At 39.2% G+C, this 16,951-nt stretch overlaps 1 protein-coding gene across 2 annotated transcripts in view; it reads left to right on the top strand.

Annotated features, from left to right (window-relative positions):
• The first annotated feature begins 1,568 nt into the window (after positions 1–1,568).
• Positions 1,569–16,951, top strand: part of RETREG1 (reticulophagy regulator 1) — a 63,289-nt gene continuing 47,906 nt past the window's right edge. The window contains exons 1-2 of one of the 2 annotated variants that reach the window (XM_079300602.1): positions 1,569–1,871; positions 15,497–15,603. In XM_079300602.1, coding sequence (XP_079156728.1) covers positions 1,642–1,871; positions 15,497–15,603 — 337 coding nt within the window. In that variant the 5' untranslated portion in view covers positions 1,569–1,641. The remainder of the gene's footprint in view (positions 1,872–15,496; positions 15,604–16,951) is intronic. The other variant, XM_079300603.1, reaches the window with a different exon arrangement.

Below are 16,951 nucleotides of genomic sequence, written 5' to 3' on the forward strand. Positions count from 1 at the left end.
ACAGATTAGCATAAAACTAAAATGTCCTTTAGAAAAATGTTTATTGGCTATGCAGAATAACATTCTGTATGTTTCCTCTCAGCTGCTAGAGAGAGCATGTGGAATAAGAAAAATAGAGTAACTCCTTCCCAAGGCTATTTGGTGAAAACACACAATAGACTTGCAATCCACAGCCAATGTTACAACTTAATGCTGTAATTTTATTTTGTCTTCTTTTACCTCAGAGGAAAAAAAATGACATGCTGACCTTCAAGTGAGTGTGTCCCGTTAAAAACTAATTCTAACGGGGTAACTCAAGCTTGAAACAGATGTCAATTTCCAATCCAAAATTATTATTCTTGCTCTTGCAGTAAAAATTAATTTATTTTACACATTTTCTCCTGTGAAACACCTTCAATGATTCCAATTTTTGGCTCTACTTATTCAGCAACAGATGCTCAAGTGACAATTCTCACCAGGCAGGCTCCCCAGAATTCAGATTCCCAGCAGCCACATCAGCTATTACGCACATCACCAGCTCAAACACAGAGCCACACTTCCATCTGGAGCCTGGGGCTGGCCAGACTGGTAGTAGTGCAGATGACAGGACAGAACAGTATAGGTTTTAAGTATTTTTCTTGGATATTTAGGATACAGATGTGAGCCATCAAATTGTCACAGGCTCCTTTGTGGTCTGACAAGCTCTCAGCATTATGACAATAGCAACTTACTTCCATTTGGCCTTTTTAGGATTTCGGGACTGTTATTATATAATCATGGAATCACAGAATGTCAAGGAGTTGGAACAGACCTTAGAGATCATTTAATCTCATCTCCCCTGCCATGGGCAGGGATACCTCCCACTAGACCAAGCTGCTCAAGGCTTTGAATGCTGCCGGGGATGGGGAATTCACAACATCTCTGGGCAATCACTTCCAGTGTCTAACGACCCTTACAGTAAAGAATTTCTTCTTAATGTCTAACCTAAATTTCTCCTCTTTCAATCTGAACCCATTACCCCTTGTGCTATCACTGCAGCTCCTGACAGAATCCCTCTTCAGCCTCCCGCAGGCTCCCTTCAGATACAGGGAGGCTGCTACGAGGACTGCACACAATCTCCTCTTATCCAGGCTGAGCAGCCCCGATCTCCTCAGCCTGTCTTCGCAGGCAAGGTGCCCCAGGCTCTCATTAACCTGGTGGCGCAGCTCTGGACGTGCTCCAGCTGCGCTAGGCTGTGGCACACACACACGCGAGGAGGAGATGAAGGATAGACGAGTCTCACTGGCAACACTTGCCGGTGAGCTCCACCTTCCCATATCTAGAAAGCAGCTGGGTTGCCCCGCTTTCCCGCAGCAGGGAACCGGAATGCTCCCGCCGGTCTGTCCCGCAGCCCCGGCACACTCCCGCCGGGTTCGGCCGCCTCACGGGCAGCAGCCTCGGGCCCGCCCGCTCCCAGCGCCTCCCCGCCCGCCATCGCGGCCGGGCCGTGCCCGTGCGCCCGCCGCACCTGCGCGGAGGCGGGAGCGGTAACGCGGGGGTAACGCGGGGGCAGCGCCGCGCTCCGCCCCGGGCCCGCCTCCGCCGCCCCGGCCCGGCCCGGCCCCAGCCCAGCCCAGCCCAGCTCCGCCCGGCCGAGCCGCAGCCCGGCGGCCGCACCGAGCCATGGCGAGCGCGGCGCTCCCCGCGCAGCCCCGCCGAGCGGAGGCCCCGCAGGAGCGAGGCGCGGCCGCGCCCGGGGACGCGGAGCCGACGGAGGTGTCAGGCGGGGCCGGGGCGGCGGCGGTGCTGGGAGAGACGGGGCTGGCCGTGGGCTGCTGCATCGCGGCGGCGCTCAGCTGGGAGCGGCCCCTCCGCAGCCTGGGCGGCTTCGTCTGCGCCAACCTGCTCTTCTGGTGAGCTAGCCGAGCCGGGGTGGGCGCCGGGGCCGGGGCCGGGGTCGGGACCGCCCCCCGGGACGGGAAAGCCCCCGCCCGGCCGCGCCGCCCCGCCCGAGCCGGGCGTCTCCTCCCCCGCCCCGCGCTGCCCGCAGCCCGGCGGGAGCGTTCCGCGTTCCCTGCCCTGCTGTCCCCGCCGCCCCTGGCGGGGAGCTGCCCGCGCCCCCAGCGAGGGGCTCCTGCTCTCCGCCGCACCTGCATTCACGGCGCTCCCTGCCCCCGGCTCTGGCCACGGCCCTCAGCTGAGCGCATCTGCTTGGCTTCCCGCACCGCCGGTGCCCGCCCCAGCCCGCACACGCACGGGCTGCCCCTTAGCCCGCAGCAGGATGCGGGATGGTGATGGTGGTGATGGTGAGGAGTCTCACATGGAAGCTGAGCAGGACACCCCACCGAGAACTCGCATTTGTCACAGCCGAGATGAGCCGCGGGCCCGCATTTCTCTGCAGAGTTCTGAAATCAAGTCCCGAGCTCATCGGCAGGGCTGTGCTGATGATCTGGTCCAGTACTTCAGAGTTCACTTTGGGTGTATGTGCTTTTGCAAATTGGCGGCCTACTTAGTGGAGTCTTTGTGAAGTGGGCACAGCCGGAATGTTACTGCAGTGCACCAGTTCTCTTTTTGGACTAAGCTTTTTGTAGTTGGAGACACTTTAGTTGAATAAACCCCAGAGATTAACATAGGGATGTGTTTATTGTTGTGTTTCTGCTAATTTCTGTAGGAATAAAGTTGTCTTTCTATGTGAAACTTTTTCAGGGCTTTCCCATGATCTTAGGTTTTGCCAATGCCTGTGGTTTTTTTTGCTGTCCGATCTAAAATGGTGTTTTATGCCTGCTTGGTCATGTAGAGTGATTGATAAATCAGTGCACTAATAATACTGCAGAGGCTCTTACGACTGAATAGTGTTTCCTTTTCTGTGACTAGAACTCCCTCCTTTGCTCTTAAGTGCGTAAGAGGTAAACAAGCAGTGCTGTGGATTAATAGCAAACTCTTTTTGGTTCTCTATAACCCTGACAGTGTGATGTTTAAACATGGAATCTAAGTCATAGAAAGAAAACTTTCTGGAGCTTTGTGCTGCACAAGAAAACATCTGCAAATATTTTCAAAATAATTTTATCATTTTTGATCCCAGGAGCAGAGTGTGTGTGACATCTAATTTAGGTTGACTTTTATTACCCATCTTGCTCTTAGGTATCCATGGTAAATCCTTTCATTGAGAAAGTTACATGGTTTTGCTGTCATTTTCTGCATGCTTCAGAGGTCACCTGTTCTTTCAGCCATTTGGAAAAGTCATAATGCTGTATATTTCTTTTCAATGTGACTCTGATAAAATTTTCAGCATCTAGCAGAATAGATTTCCATGTCTCAAGGAACAGTAGCTGCTGGGCAACCCGTTGCCTGTTTTTTTGTGAGATTTGATCAAAAGCAAGGTATAAAATACCTGTATTATTTAATGCCTGTAGGAAGTCTCCTTTGGTAGTCTTACTGGCAACTTGTTATGACCAGTATTTGAAGTTATTTTATCAAAATTTATAGCTCACTCTGTTACTTTCAAGATGAGTTGGAACAGCAGAAGTCAGGGCACAGATTGCTCATTTTAATTTGGTGGTGTTTTACCTGAGAAGGAAGCTCGCTATCCTAGTGCCAGGGAGGTTTGAGAAGTGTAGATGGACTAAGAAGTATGTGGAAGCAGGAATGATGGCCAGTAAACTAATGTGGTTTGAGAGCACCAGGAACGATCTCGTTAACAAACCTATGAAATCTGACACTTAGAAAATCAAACAGTCATTTAAATCTAAGGTCACATTTCCCTGCTTTGGTCTTGGGATTGTGAGTGTTTGCAGCACAGTGTGTTTGCTGCTTCTCCTTTTCTAGTTTGAGATCCAGCTGGTCAGCCTGGTTTGTGATGGTTCAGACAGTCACTGCTGCTTCAGGACTGGGAACAAGTGTCCACCCCTGCTGCCTGGGAAGTCTCTCCTAGCAGGGCTTTGTGATGGCTGGAGCCTGTAGGTAGAAAGAACATTTCCTAGCTGCTGTTTCATGTGCCTCTTCTTTCTTTGTCGTGTGCCTGCAAGTATTCCTGCCCCATAGGGGCACTCCCAGGGCATGCAGCCTCTAATCAGGATGTCTTGGAGTTGAGAGTCTGTACTGCTCGATGGGAGACTTCACCCACTAGAGCAGCAACAGCACTGGTGGAAGAGGGAGAAAGGGAAGGTGAGGTTTAATTTTAGTTTTTTGAATCTTGGAAAAGCAACACCAGGTCCTTCCATCCATTTAATTTTGTTGGGAATGTTTTTTTCACGGTTAGTTTAGTTCTTGTATGTATACCCATCAAAATACTTCGTGTGCAAACTGTTGCAGGAGCAGCTGCTGAGAGTGAATTGTTTCTCGGTGTCCCAGGATTTTTTTTTTTTAATATATTCCATTGTAGCCTCTTTAGTGTTAAAAATCTCTTAGCTGTTGTACTGTATATAGGTAAATTTTTGGTTGTTAGTGCTCGAATATTGTTCTTGTAAATGCAAGAAATTTACTAACTTAATTTCATTCTGATTTCTTTGATTTTTTAAAAAATATTCCTGACAGATAATTGTGGAGACTAATAAAAACAGACAAATCTGGCTATTGAAAAAGCATTTTTCATTTAGCTTTTTTTTTTTAACCATGAACAGCTTTAAGCCTGTTGCCCCAAATGAACCTGACTGAAAATCCTTAAAATGAACAAGGGCTTTATTTATTTATTTGTTTGCTTGTTTATATGCACACACACACACACACACACACACATATATATATATATGTATAGTTATATATATATATTATTTTTTCACCTAACCATCTGAAATATTATTTAGATTTTTGTGCTGTATATAGTTTGAAGACTAAAGTCAAAATAACACAGGAAAAGAAGGTTGGGGTTTTTTCCCCTCTTTTACAGCCTTTGTACAGAAAAAGTGAGTGATTGGCCCAAGAGCAGAGAAGCTTTGTGCTGGTGCCAGAAGTTCACTCCAGGTGTTCTAAGTGTAGGCTGTTGACTGATACCTTTCAGTCATGGGTTCAATCTTAGCCAAGTATTAACATTCAGTCCTAAATGTTTAAGCTAGCATTCTATTCTAATTATTATTCTCTGTGTGTATGGAATAGAGGGGATAGTGACAGCTTTTTGTTCTCCCGATCTGTAATTTTAAATTTCTACAAGATCAGAGGGACAACTTTATTTTCAGTAATTCTGTACTGTTCCATGTGTTTTGTAATTTGCAGATATCTATTTCAAATATGTCTTCTATCTGCAGATAAATGTTGCAAACCTAAGTACATTCATGTCTGCAAGGTTGTTCCTATATACAACAGTTGCATCTGTTCACCAATTGCCCAATTTCCTGATTTCTGTAGGATTTTTTGTGAAGAGAGGTAGCAGAAAGACTAAAATGTAATAGGTATTTTTCTCTTCCTGTCTCCTTCTGGGACAAATTTATTGCATTACCCTCTTTGCTATTCTCTTTACCAGCCCAAACCCACATTTTTCTTTGAGGATTTTAATATAACTTCTGACCCCAGAAGGTATATTTCATGTTACTGCAGGTCTGTTCTTAACAATGTTACATGATGTTAATTTGCTTGCTCAACAAAGTAACTGACCAACTCTGTAAAATATCAGTCCTTGATTTAGACAGGTGTGCAGGCCTAATTTGCCATTAAAAATAGTCTTTTGTCACCATCCATACCCTCATCTTTGTTTGTTTGTTTGGTCTCAGACTGAGTGAATATTTCCATTATCTGAGTGATGCAGTCAAGAGAGAAAACAATATTGCTTTTATCTGAATTGTCTGTCTGCATTGCTTCAGGTAAAGATTGTGTATTTTCCAGGCAGAAAATCTAATTGTTCTTTAAACATTAGTAACGAAACACATATTCAGAATTTTGAGACTTGCTGTGTTTTGTTTTTAAGTATCCAGTTTGTTTTAGGAGTTGTTACTGAAGTGTTTGTTTTTTTTTTTTAAGTATCCAGTTCAGTTTAAGATTTGTTCTCGAAGTGTCTCTTACTTGAAATCTCTGTTTGGCAGTGATAAAGTGTACCATGAAGAGATTTCAAAGTACTTGTCATTCTTTAACTTATTTTTTCAATGTAAGAAAGGAATACTAAGCTAAGCATTTCTTCCATGTATTTGCACACAACTTGTAAATGCTACCACTACTATACCTCAATGGACAGCTTTCCTATAAAGCAAGATTTTTGCCCATTTGGAGAGCAGTGTGCATGCACAATGTATGCTTGCATTTTTATTTGTTACAAGAAAGAAACTGACCTTTAAGACATGCAGCAGCCTTGTTTTATATATTTGTGGACTGTATATTTTTGTTCACTATTGGCACTGACTGTGGCTATCACTGGAAATGTAGTCTAGGGGAGCTACTCAGAAAGGACATTCATGGTGACAAAATTTTAAATTAAGTGAGAATTGGAATAAAAGAAATCTTTGAAATAAAAACATAAAGAAAAATACATGCAAGTTATGTGAGTTGAAGTAAGGCAGGTATTGATATTCTGAGGCCAGTTTGTAGTATGCTGGTCTTCAGATCATTTAATTAAATTTGTAACATCTTCCAAGTCAGGAGAACACATGGATTTTTCCTTATAGCACCCGCATGCTACTTATGGTTTTGAATTTGGGAAATTTTGGCCTTTGGCTGTTTTTGTTACAGGAAATCTTAGAACTACATTCATAGTTATTTTGGGATTACTTTCTTGAAATCCAAAGTATCAGGATAAGACACAAGTGAATACTCCTGCCCTAAATTCTAGTATGAGTTTATGTCTCTGATCACTCAAGTAGGAATGGTAGAGTAGGTTAAGTATTGACATTATTCTTTAATGATGATAATACATTCATTATCAGAAAAGAGAAGAAAATTCTGGCATGGACAGTTTTGAAATGCACTGTGCATTCACGTGTATGGGTTTCTGATATGGTTGCTAGTTTGTTTCTTCTAGTCTGATAATTCTAACTTAATTTGCTGCCTTTTGCTAAGTCTTTCTAACTTACTGGTATTGAGATTTATTTTATTGCAGCTAGCTATAGTATCAGCAAATTGCTGATATTTTTTCAAGCTGAAAAAATGTTTGTGGTTTGTTACATTTTGCTTCCTAGAAGGTGGTATTCCTCAAGTAAAGCTGAAATTCCAACCTCAGCACAAGTTGTGATAAAATTTTAGGATCTACTTGTTTTCACCCAGGAACTTTTAGGTTTATGTTCACTTTTCCAGTACAAATTATGAAAACTTTTCAAGGCTTTGGAGTAGGAAAGTGGAGCAGAAAGTTAAATTAATTTGATTTAGTTAGCAAAAATAATTAAAAGCCATTAACAGCTTTTTAGTGACAGTTTGCATACTTTTGGCTGAGAGATTAGTTTGCAGGAATGAAAATTGACATTGTTTAAGAGCCAAAAGGTGTTACATAAAAACCTGGACAGTTGACAACATTTTTCAACCAATAAGATGAAATCAGGATCAGTCAGAAAAGATATCAAGTGGGGTAATTGAGGAAAACCAGGCATTACTAAACAATTTAGGATCAAATCTAGGATGTGAACTTTATGGAGGATGGAAATCCTGAACAAAGGAGAATAGAAATGGATTGCAGCATGGCTTGTGTTTATTCTGTCTTGCTGAAATGTACGTATGCTGTGTCTAAAACAGTTGTTTCAAGAGAGAAATTGTAATTTCTTTGTGTATTGCTTCAAAATAATGAGACCTTTCAAATAGTGAGTAGAATTTTGAGAACAATGGACGTTTTAGGGGGATATGCTGTGCTCTGTGGTAGATGTTACAGGACTAATGAGAGCATTAAAGGAAAGGAGATTTAGGGCAGCACAGTAGAGGTGCTACTGCTCAAACTGCTGCTACTGTATGAGAAAATGGGATTAAGATTTCTTCTGTACTTTGCCAGAGCACAGGTTATTTAAGGTCATCTGGGCATTTGTCTGCAAAAACAAAGCAAGCAAGGTTATTTGATGTTATTTGTTTAAATCAAAATAATTTTAAACTTCCATGGAAATACCATCCCCTGTTTTCACTGATGTACCAATAGAATTTGATGTCACAGTAGACTCAGAAGGTATGTAGTTTATGTCATTTAAACCTTCTCCTTCTCAGTTGTTTTTATGTGCCTGTCTGAATGCAACAGGTCACAGTAAATCTGATCCAAAAGCACAAATATTGAAACATGACTGTAACTGCTGCATTCCTCAAGAGGTTTCCTTGCAAACAACATGAGATAATTTTGCAATGTGAAGTTATTAACTTAATCCTATTTCCCAGACCACCAATGTACTTCCAAATGTACCCATTTATAAGCACGTTTATCTTTGGTGATTAAATGCAAAGCATTGGAATAATTTTTCTAGATTTTTTTTTTTCTTAGAGACTTATACTATTTTTGGGTTTTTTTTAGACTGATTTTTTAAGTTTTAGACCTGTTTTCTTGAGTAGGGGTAGAGAAAATGCACTATTTGACTTCCTCTCCTATATGTTAAGTTAACATTGTCCAGCCATCTTTGCCTTTGCCCTGAAACCTGTGCAGAGACCTTCCAGAGACCTACCCCTTCTAGAGATGGCTGTCAAAGTAACAGTAATTTAAATTTCTGGGAGTCTGGTTCTTAGGACGAGAGGTTTATTTATTATTCTTTTTTCCTGCTAAGTTCAAGAAGAAAAACTGATTTGGTCTATGCTTTCTGGCTGAATAAATACGATCCTAATCTTTTCAATGAAACCTGACAAATAAGCTCTTTGAATAAAAGGTTGATGGCTGAGCTTTCTTTGTCTTAACAAAGAAAGAATTTTTTTTTAAAGTGATGCAAGTTTTAGAATAATAAGCATGCCTTTTCTGCTTGAGGGTTCTTTTTTTAATTATTTGTTTATTCTTTTGTACCTAGTGATAGAATTTTTAGTTTTCTGAGTGCTATCCGATGGAACACTCTCTTCTATCCGGCACATAGGTTACAAATCAGCTGCTTTTCAGTGCTTCATTTCACTCTGTTTGAAATACCTCAAATACCTAAGTTTTTGGATGGAACTCTTACTTAAAGAAAAACTTATAGTGAAAAATGGTGCTTCTTTCTAATTTGTCTTTATGGATGGCTTTTCTCCACTAAATTAGATGTGATCTAAAACATTTTTAATATAGATGTTTTAAGAAGCATTCTATTACAGTATTTTACAGGTTTTCAGCTAAACTGATATACAGCTTTCTAAGTCCAAGATACGCAGAGTGCTGGTGTGCATATTTTAAATTTTAATTAACATCAGATATGGAATAAATGCTTTTGAAATTATTTTTTTCAACAAAATTATGTTTTTAGAAGGGTGGGAAGGTTTTTTTAGACTGAATTTGTCTTTGTTCCTTCTAAAATTTTTGACAGCACATATACAGATGTGCTTTTACATGTAATTCCATCTCTTTAACACAGAATTTGTTGTACCATTTTTTGTGTATTTTTCAGACATACAGGTTGACAGTTAAATATAATATAAATGTAATAATACTGTACCAAATTCTATTCTATAAGGAGATTCTACCAAAAGGAGTATAACTTTTTGTAGAACTAAAGTAAAACTGCATAACTTACTCTGTCTTAAGTGAAAATCTACTTTTTGTGTAGGAATTGGGAAGGGATTTTTGCACTATGATTTTTGAACAGTTATCGAAATACTGTGGCTCAGAGCAGGTGCCCTGATTTCAGCTGAGATGGAATTCTTTTTCTTCCTGGTACAGTGTTGGAGTGCTGTAAATTGGATTCAGTATGAGAACAAAGTTGATAACAAACTGATGTTTCAGTTGTTGCTGGGCAGTGTTTACCCTAAATCAAGGACTTTCCAGTTTTCCAGGCTCTGCCAGTGAACAGGTGCACAAGAAGCCAGGAAGCAGCTGACCCAAGCTGGCCAAAAGGATATTCCAAACCACAGTGTGTCATGCCCAGTACACAAACTGGGAGGAGCTGGCCAGGAGCTGCCCATCACTGATCAGGTTGGGCTGAGCACTGGTCAGCAGGTGATGAGCAGTGCTATTGGCAATCACTGTCTTCCTTGGGTTTTATTTCTCTCTCTTCTTGTTGTATCACATTTCATTTATTATTGTTGCTACTCTATTAACTTTATTTCAGTTATTGAAATGTTCTTAAGCCCCAGCTTTTATTTCTTTCCATTTTTCTTCCCATCTCATCAGGGCAGGAGAAAAATAAGAAAGCTTAACTGCCAGCTAGTGTTATACCACAACCCCAAGATATACTAAAGGAACAATAGGAAAAACTGCATTATTAAGTTCTGATTTCCAACATTTTGAATATTCAAGACTTGGATTTCTGTATTTATAGATACAGCATTTTGATATTTACAGAGGCTTAGTGTGAAAATAATTTATATAGAAGAGCAATTCATACAAAAGTTGTCAATTTTGTAGATGTAAAAGCCAGAATTCACAAACCTGCTTTGCGATTGCTTTTCAGTTAGGAGAGTCTAAGCATTAAATTACCTGTAAATAAAATAGAGTTGAATAAGCTTTCTGATACTACCTTTACAGTGTTTTTCAAAAATGTAGTTCAGGCAATCTACTTCATGCTGTAATTAGAAGAAAACAAGCTCTCTTCCCCTTCCCCAGAACTCTTGCTTGAGACAGTCATCAGAATTTATTGCAACCAGACATGTGTTGATTGCTCCAGCAGTAATTGTGGAAGAATGGTCCACATTCAGCTCCAAGCAGGAAACAGTTACCACCAGGAAACAGTTATTTGCACATCTTTTCCTTACCCAAATGACTTCACTGTAGGTGTTCGTCTCAAACAGTGTTGGGTGTTCCCTACAAGAGCAAAGTACACACAGCTTTGAAATTGGCAGTTCAGTATTCTCAAAATGCTCTAGTAATATTTTCTGTCCATAGGGAAGGGCCATTCTCTGTGTGGTTTATGTAATAGTCTTATCAATGTCTGATTGGATGAAGACCAGTTCTGCTGAAAGGTGTCAGTAAATTTTCACCTAAACATTTTGTGAGGAAACAGTTACATACCAACCTGTGCTCTTTAGAACCCCACAGAATTACTCTGATTTTAAAATGTAAATATGAGCTTGTGTAACACAGAACTGAAGTCCACAAGTCACTCATGCAGCTAATAAAAACTGATGGTAATGCAAAGCTCCATGCTCACATCTGTGTTATTGACAGCTTTCATTTATTTATGTGATTATCTCTGGAATTCATCTAAGGATAGGTGGCTATTAAACATGTACCTGGTAAGGTTTTCTAGAAATAACTAGCATTAGCTGCTGATAGTCTAAATAATTTAATTTTGAATGTTTTCTTATGTTTTGTGTTTACAAAGGGCAACTCATTCATAGTTCTAGAATGTGTTGTAAAAAACCCAAAACCTAGACAGCTGAAATAAAAGAATCAAATTAATTTATTTAACATTTGAAGCAATTTGGTAGTCTGTGCCTTCCCTCATAGTACAATTAAAAATAGCTTTTGTCATGCCCCATAAGTTTTTATTCTGTTTCCTGACTGCAATACTGTATTATATTGTTAACCTTCAAAATTTCTTAGCTGGCTCATGACACTTGAATAACTTTGTACAATCCAGCTTTTGCAGTTAATTGTCCCAGGTGCTCTGGGACAATTCTGGTGCACTGTGAGATACCTGCTTTTTGATGCAACAAATAGACAGTATTAACATGTGACCATCCCATACCATAAAGGACTGGAGAAAAGAAGGAGAAGGTACCTAAGGCTACTTTTCTATCTTTGGGTTCACCATGATACAGTTGAAGAATTTCCACTTTTAATTATGGAAGTTGTCAAGTTTTGATTCTTGCTTGTGCGGTTGAGAGTCATTTCATCATCATACACAGCTTCAGTATCACCAGGCCCAGAAACTGTTGTGCCTCTAAGTTCTAAGGTCAGCATCTTACTGAAAAATACTAGCCTAAAATAGTCACAGAATGAAAATACCATTCAGGTTGGTAGGCACTTCATGAGGTCTTTAGTATGATTTACAGCTCAAAATAAGATTAATACTTAATTCAGATCAGATTGCTCAGGGTTTTGTCTTCACAGCCATCAAGGCTGGAAATTCCACAACCTTTGTGGACAGCCACTGCTTAATTATCCATTGATATTGCTCCAATTTCATTTTACCAAAATGATTTCTCAATCTTCCACAGTGGAGTTGAGTGGCAGGCTTGGTCCATCATGCTTACATTCTTCCTACATAGAAGAGCATAGGCTGGAAGGACATCTGGAGGTCAGATAGTCTGGCTTGCTCAAATGTGCTCCAACTGGAACACATTGCTCGGGTTCTTACACAGTTTAGCTTTTGAAAGTCCTACTCCATGGTGGTCTGCCACCTGATTAGCACCTCCAGTAGCTCTTTCACTTGAGTCCTCTAGACCAGAAGACATCATTCCCAGTGAGGACACTTGCCATCAAGGCAGGGGACAGGCATTTCTTGCAGCCTCAAATCCAGGTGGCTGTATCCCAGTCCTGGGCACCTCATGACTGGGTTTTTTTGCAGCCCTGCACTGCCTACAGCAGAATTTCTGGTCCCCTTGTTGTGCAAGCTGTCCTGTTAACTGCTGAAGTAGTTATCTAGAATGTGTAATTCTGTACATTCTTTTAATCTTTGCTTTCCTAAACTCCCTGTTCCCCCCAAAAAACATTCACAAAATACTGCAGAATTCAAGAGGGAAACTAGTCTTGGTTATTTCTCTAGTAATGATTGTTATTTCCACACCACTTGTAGAAGAAATTAAACAATTTGAACTTCAGTCTGTTTTATTTATTGCTTTAAAAAGAGCATGTTCAATAAGCTTCACTTACAAAGTATTCTTTTACAAAACAGGAGTATATGAAGATTTCATTCTAGAGCCTTTTATTTTTGTCATATGTATGTGTTAAAATAGACTGTACTCTTAAGCATTTCTTTTTTAATTTTTTTTAAAGAAGGGGGAAAATGCCCTAATTTTTATTAATAAGTGAAAGTACCACAGAAACTATTATTCTGGTTTCTGTGCACAATGCTGATAATTCCTAGAAAAATTCTGAATCCTGACCGTGTTGGTAGCATAATAATTCGTTTTCAGATCCCTGCATGTTGAACTAACCATTTGATAAGCTTATGATAGATATATGCCAAAAAAGTCAAGGGGGTCCTTGTCAGCTTTTCACCAGGAAGGACTTCAAGGACACAGGTCTCTGATATATGGCTCACAAACAGTTTTTCTAATCTGTGTTGCTTTGGCACCTGGGGACTGACACAAGTTGGATGAGTGAATTCACAAGGGATGGTCTTTCTTGCAAACATGACAGTCTAGATAAAGAGCTAGTAATGTTATGGCATGGGAAGTTCAATCAGAACAATTCGAAGCTCTCCAAAAAAGGGAAGAACCCATGTTTGGTGACTACATTAGCTGCTTCAATTAGATTACAGTTTCTTTCCTCAAACGTTGGAGGAGGGAGACTGCAGTATCAAGAAGGTGGAATGACATGACTTGGAAGCATCTTTCAGAGAGGATGCTACCTTGTTAATCCTTGTTTGCTAATCCTGCTCTGCATTAGTGCAATTGTTTTTAACAGCAGGTGACAGCTGTGATTGCAGTGAAACTAAGTGTGGTTTAATTGTGAGCATAAAGTAGGTCAAACATTCTGTGCATTTTTTGAAAGGTATACTAAGCCTTCTTAGTAATCATCTGATCTTGCCTTGAAAAGCTAGTAAGGTGTGTGTATGTACTCACATGCACACACTTGTCTATCAATTTTAGTATTGGTGGATGTATTTGAGACCAATAAAGAGTGGCCAATGGTAATTGCTAAATCAGGGCATTCTGTGTGATTCTGTAAACATTCATGCATAAGCTCCATAAAGACCCTATAGCATGGACATGGTACTAAGCCCAAATTATTTGAAGGTCTGAATTTATTATAAACTTCTGCTTCCTAGAAGTTGGATGAAAAATTTTTCGCTTGATTTCTTATACAGCATCACATCTCAAGCTTAACACTTACACACAGTCAAAGACTTATAATGCTGAATAATATTACTAAGAAAAATAGTAGCAAAACATGATGCAAAGCTGTTACAAGTTTTGACTTGTTGAGCTATGATTGGGCAGTTTTGGTAGAGGTTGCCTTGAAATAATTTTTCTCTATACTTCTCTGGTGGTTTTCTTGAGCTGACTGAATTATACAAAGGTGCTGATTTTATACATTTATTTTATAGAATAGTCTTATAATTCAAATTCTTTGCAGATATAAAACCCTTTATATTTGGATAAAATCTTCAGAGTGAGCTTATGTATTTGCATTGGAATTCATATACTGGTGTGCTCAGGGTGATTGGTATTATGAGTTTGTGTTAAATGTGGAAGTTAGTGGCATGGACATTTTCTTTAATGCAGGTTTTTGAGGAATACTAGAGCAGTTTGCTAATACAGCAGTGTGTCCTGAGCTTGTTAGGAATATTATGAAGTAGATTTTCTTTCTAAAAATCCAAGTGTGCTCAAAGGGTGCCTCTAGGCATCCTGCAGTGGCCACTTTTGCTATTTTCACTCCCCTTCCCTCTCTTTCTAGCAGATAAGCTCTGCAGCAGAAACTCATTGGATAGCCAGCTGCCCTGTTTTCTTGAAAACCTCTCAGCTTTGCATGATTTTTTTTTTTTTTTTTGTTGGTATTCTCATTTGATCCAGTGCTTTGGACAGTGGCTTCTTACTGGTTTTGGCTAAGCTCAACTTTTTAAAGTTAATTGCTTTTACTTGAAAAAATTAACTTGTTCACTGTTTCTATTCAGATCTCTGATTTAAAGTGCTCAAAACCAGCTATTAAAATGGTTTGGCTTTTTTATTTAGTTAGTTGAATTTTAATGCATTTTTACTTCCCACCCTTTTTTTGTGAGTTAGGATATTTGCCAGTAAAAATGATAGAGGAGCTAATCTCCAAACACACCTGGATAGCAAAGTCAGCAGTGCATGAGATTGTAATTCATACTTTCTTAGTCTAGGTCTGTTTGACTTGACTAGACATGCTCTAAAAAATTATGTAGTTAAAATTCATGAAAGCTTGTTATGAAGACAAGTTTTAGTGTTATGCTGTGATACAGCTTTACCTCATCTTTGTGTTTGAAAGAATAAGGTGTATAAAAATCTTGTTTAAACAAAGGTTCAGTAGGAAACAAAAGAAAAATTTTAACCTTTTTTGGTGCATTGTGCTAAGACAATTAATTTTAATGAAGCCGCAGTTAATTTAAAAGTAGTATTTTTTCTATGCAATAATTAAAATATATTTTTTCTTTATTTTCTCTGTGAGTAAATGAAAGTATGGACAAAAATCTACTACAAATTCAGTGTTTAATCTTTGTATCTTTGAATGTCGTGGTCAAAGCTCTCAATATTTGCTTCTCATGGAAAGGTTGTGGGGAGAAACTGAATTCAGTTATTGCAGTCCGAGTCTATTTTTTCCTATTTATTTTCAGTATTAGTAGCAGTTGTCAGGTTTTGCACGCTTCCAGTGAGTTTTAAAGTATTCAACATTTATTTCTTCTTGACATTCTAGGTTTGTTGCATTGACCCCCTGGAGAGTGTATCATCTGACTTCCCTTATAATACTTGGAGTGTTAATTTTTCAGATAATGAAGGATTTGGTATTCTCAAAGCTAAAAGGTAAGTGTACTGCTAAAGTTCTGTGCTTAAATACATGCAGTTTGGACATGCTAATTCATTACTAAAAGCAGGTCAATATTAAGATTATTGTAAAAGAATCAGCTAATTCTAGAGTGTGATAGTAGATCTGTGATTGTCTGTTGCCATTTTCAATTAAGTTTTGTTATATTTTATAAAGAGGGAATTAAGAGATTTGTTTTAGCATTTAGATGAGTGTAATTGTTAGGAGTGGACAGTCATTCTTGTTTCTTAACTGCCAGGTCTGAAAATGCATTCTTTTCTAAAATACAAAGTTTTCCTAAACTTTCATGCTTCTTCCAATATTAATCATGTAATTTTTGGAAATTTTGGGACATCCAATATAAATCAGTGAAATTTGTAAATAATTACCTATCTTATCACAGTTGAAATAAGAAGTGAGCAGTGTTTTCTTTTTACTTTGTAAAGTGTTTAGTCTCCAGAGTATAAAAAGTGTTATGTGAATACAACCAATTTTGAAAGGGATTTTGAGTTTGTTGGCTGGTCTGGTGTTTTGAAGGGTTTTTTTTCAATTCCTGTCCCGTCCTTCATTACGATCTTGAAAATTCTTTGACAAAATGCTCATCATAAGTTTTTAATTTTCATTGCCATGAAGATTTTTTTCCAATATTCTTATTTTGCCTTTTGTTTATTGTTAAATCCCATTCAAAGTGTTTGAAAAACCATCTGAACATAGTGCAAAGGCAAGAAATAGTGTCAGAGAAGCATGGTATTCCTCTTTGATGTACTAACACGTCATTTCTGACTGCTAAAGCCTGTTGTTCCCTGCTAAGTTACAGCAGGTATTTATTACATTCTCTGAAGGATGATTTACTGGCATTCCCTTTTCTGGGAGTCTTGGTTGCCATTCTGTTTCCTGCTTGAGTATTACAAGCCCAGAGGGCAACTTATAAAGCTAGGCAGAATTTGATTTTTGAAGCTCTGTGCTGTATAAATACCACAAGCACTGAATGCCTTACTAGCTGGAAGCCAGTGATTTAGGTAAATTCAGTTGTACCTGTAAATAATATTTTTATAGTGACCAAATCCAGGATGTACCACTCTAAAGTTTGTGTGATTATTTAACCATTCATTTTAGAGATGAGGCTAAATGGAACCAGGTGAGATGAGGAAGAGTTCTCTTTCCTAGCTTATAGAATAATTATTTAGTAGTAAACTCATTTATTTTACTATTTTCTTTGATGCCATTGTACACAGAGTTCAAGAAAAATGAGGCTCTCAAAGTAATACTGCAGGAGTCTTGTGGTAATGAATAGAAATCAATGAAGTGCCTCTCCAAAAAGCAGAAAAAATTCCAGTGTAACACATC

Source organism: Erithacus rubecula, assembly GCF_903797595.1.
Source record: "Erithacus rubecula genome assembly, chromosome: 3".
NCBI lineage: Eukaryota > Metazoa > Chordata > Aves > Passeriformes > Muscicapidae > Erithacus > Erithacus rubecula.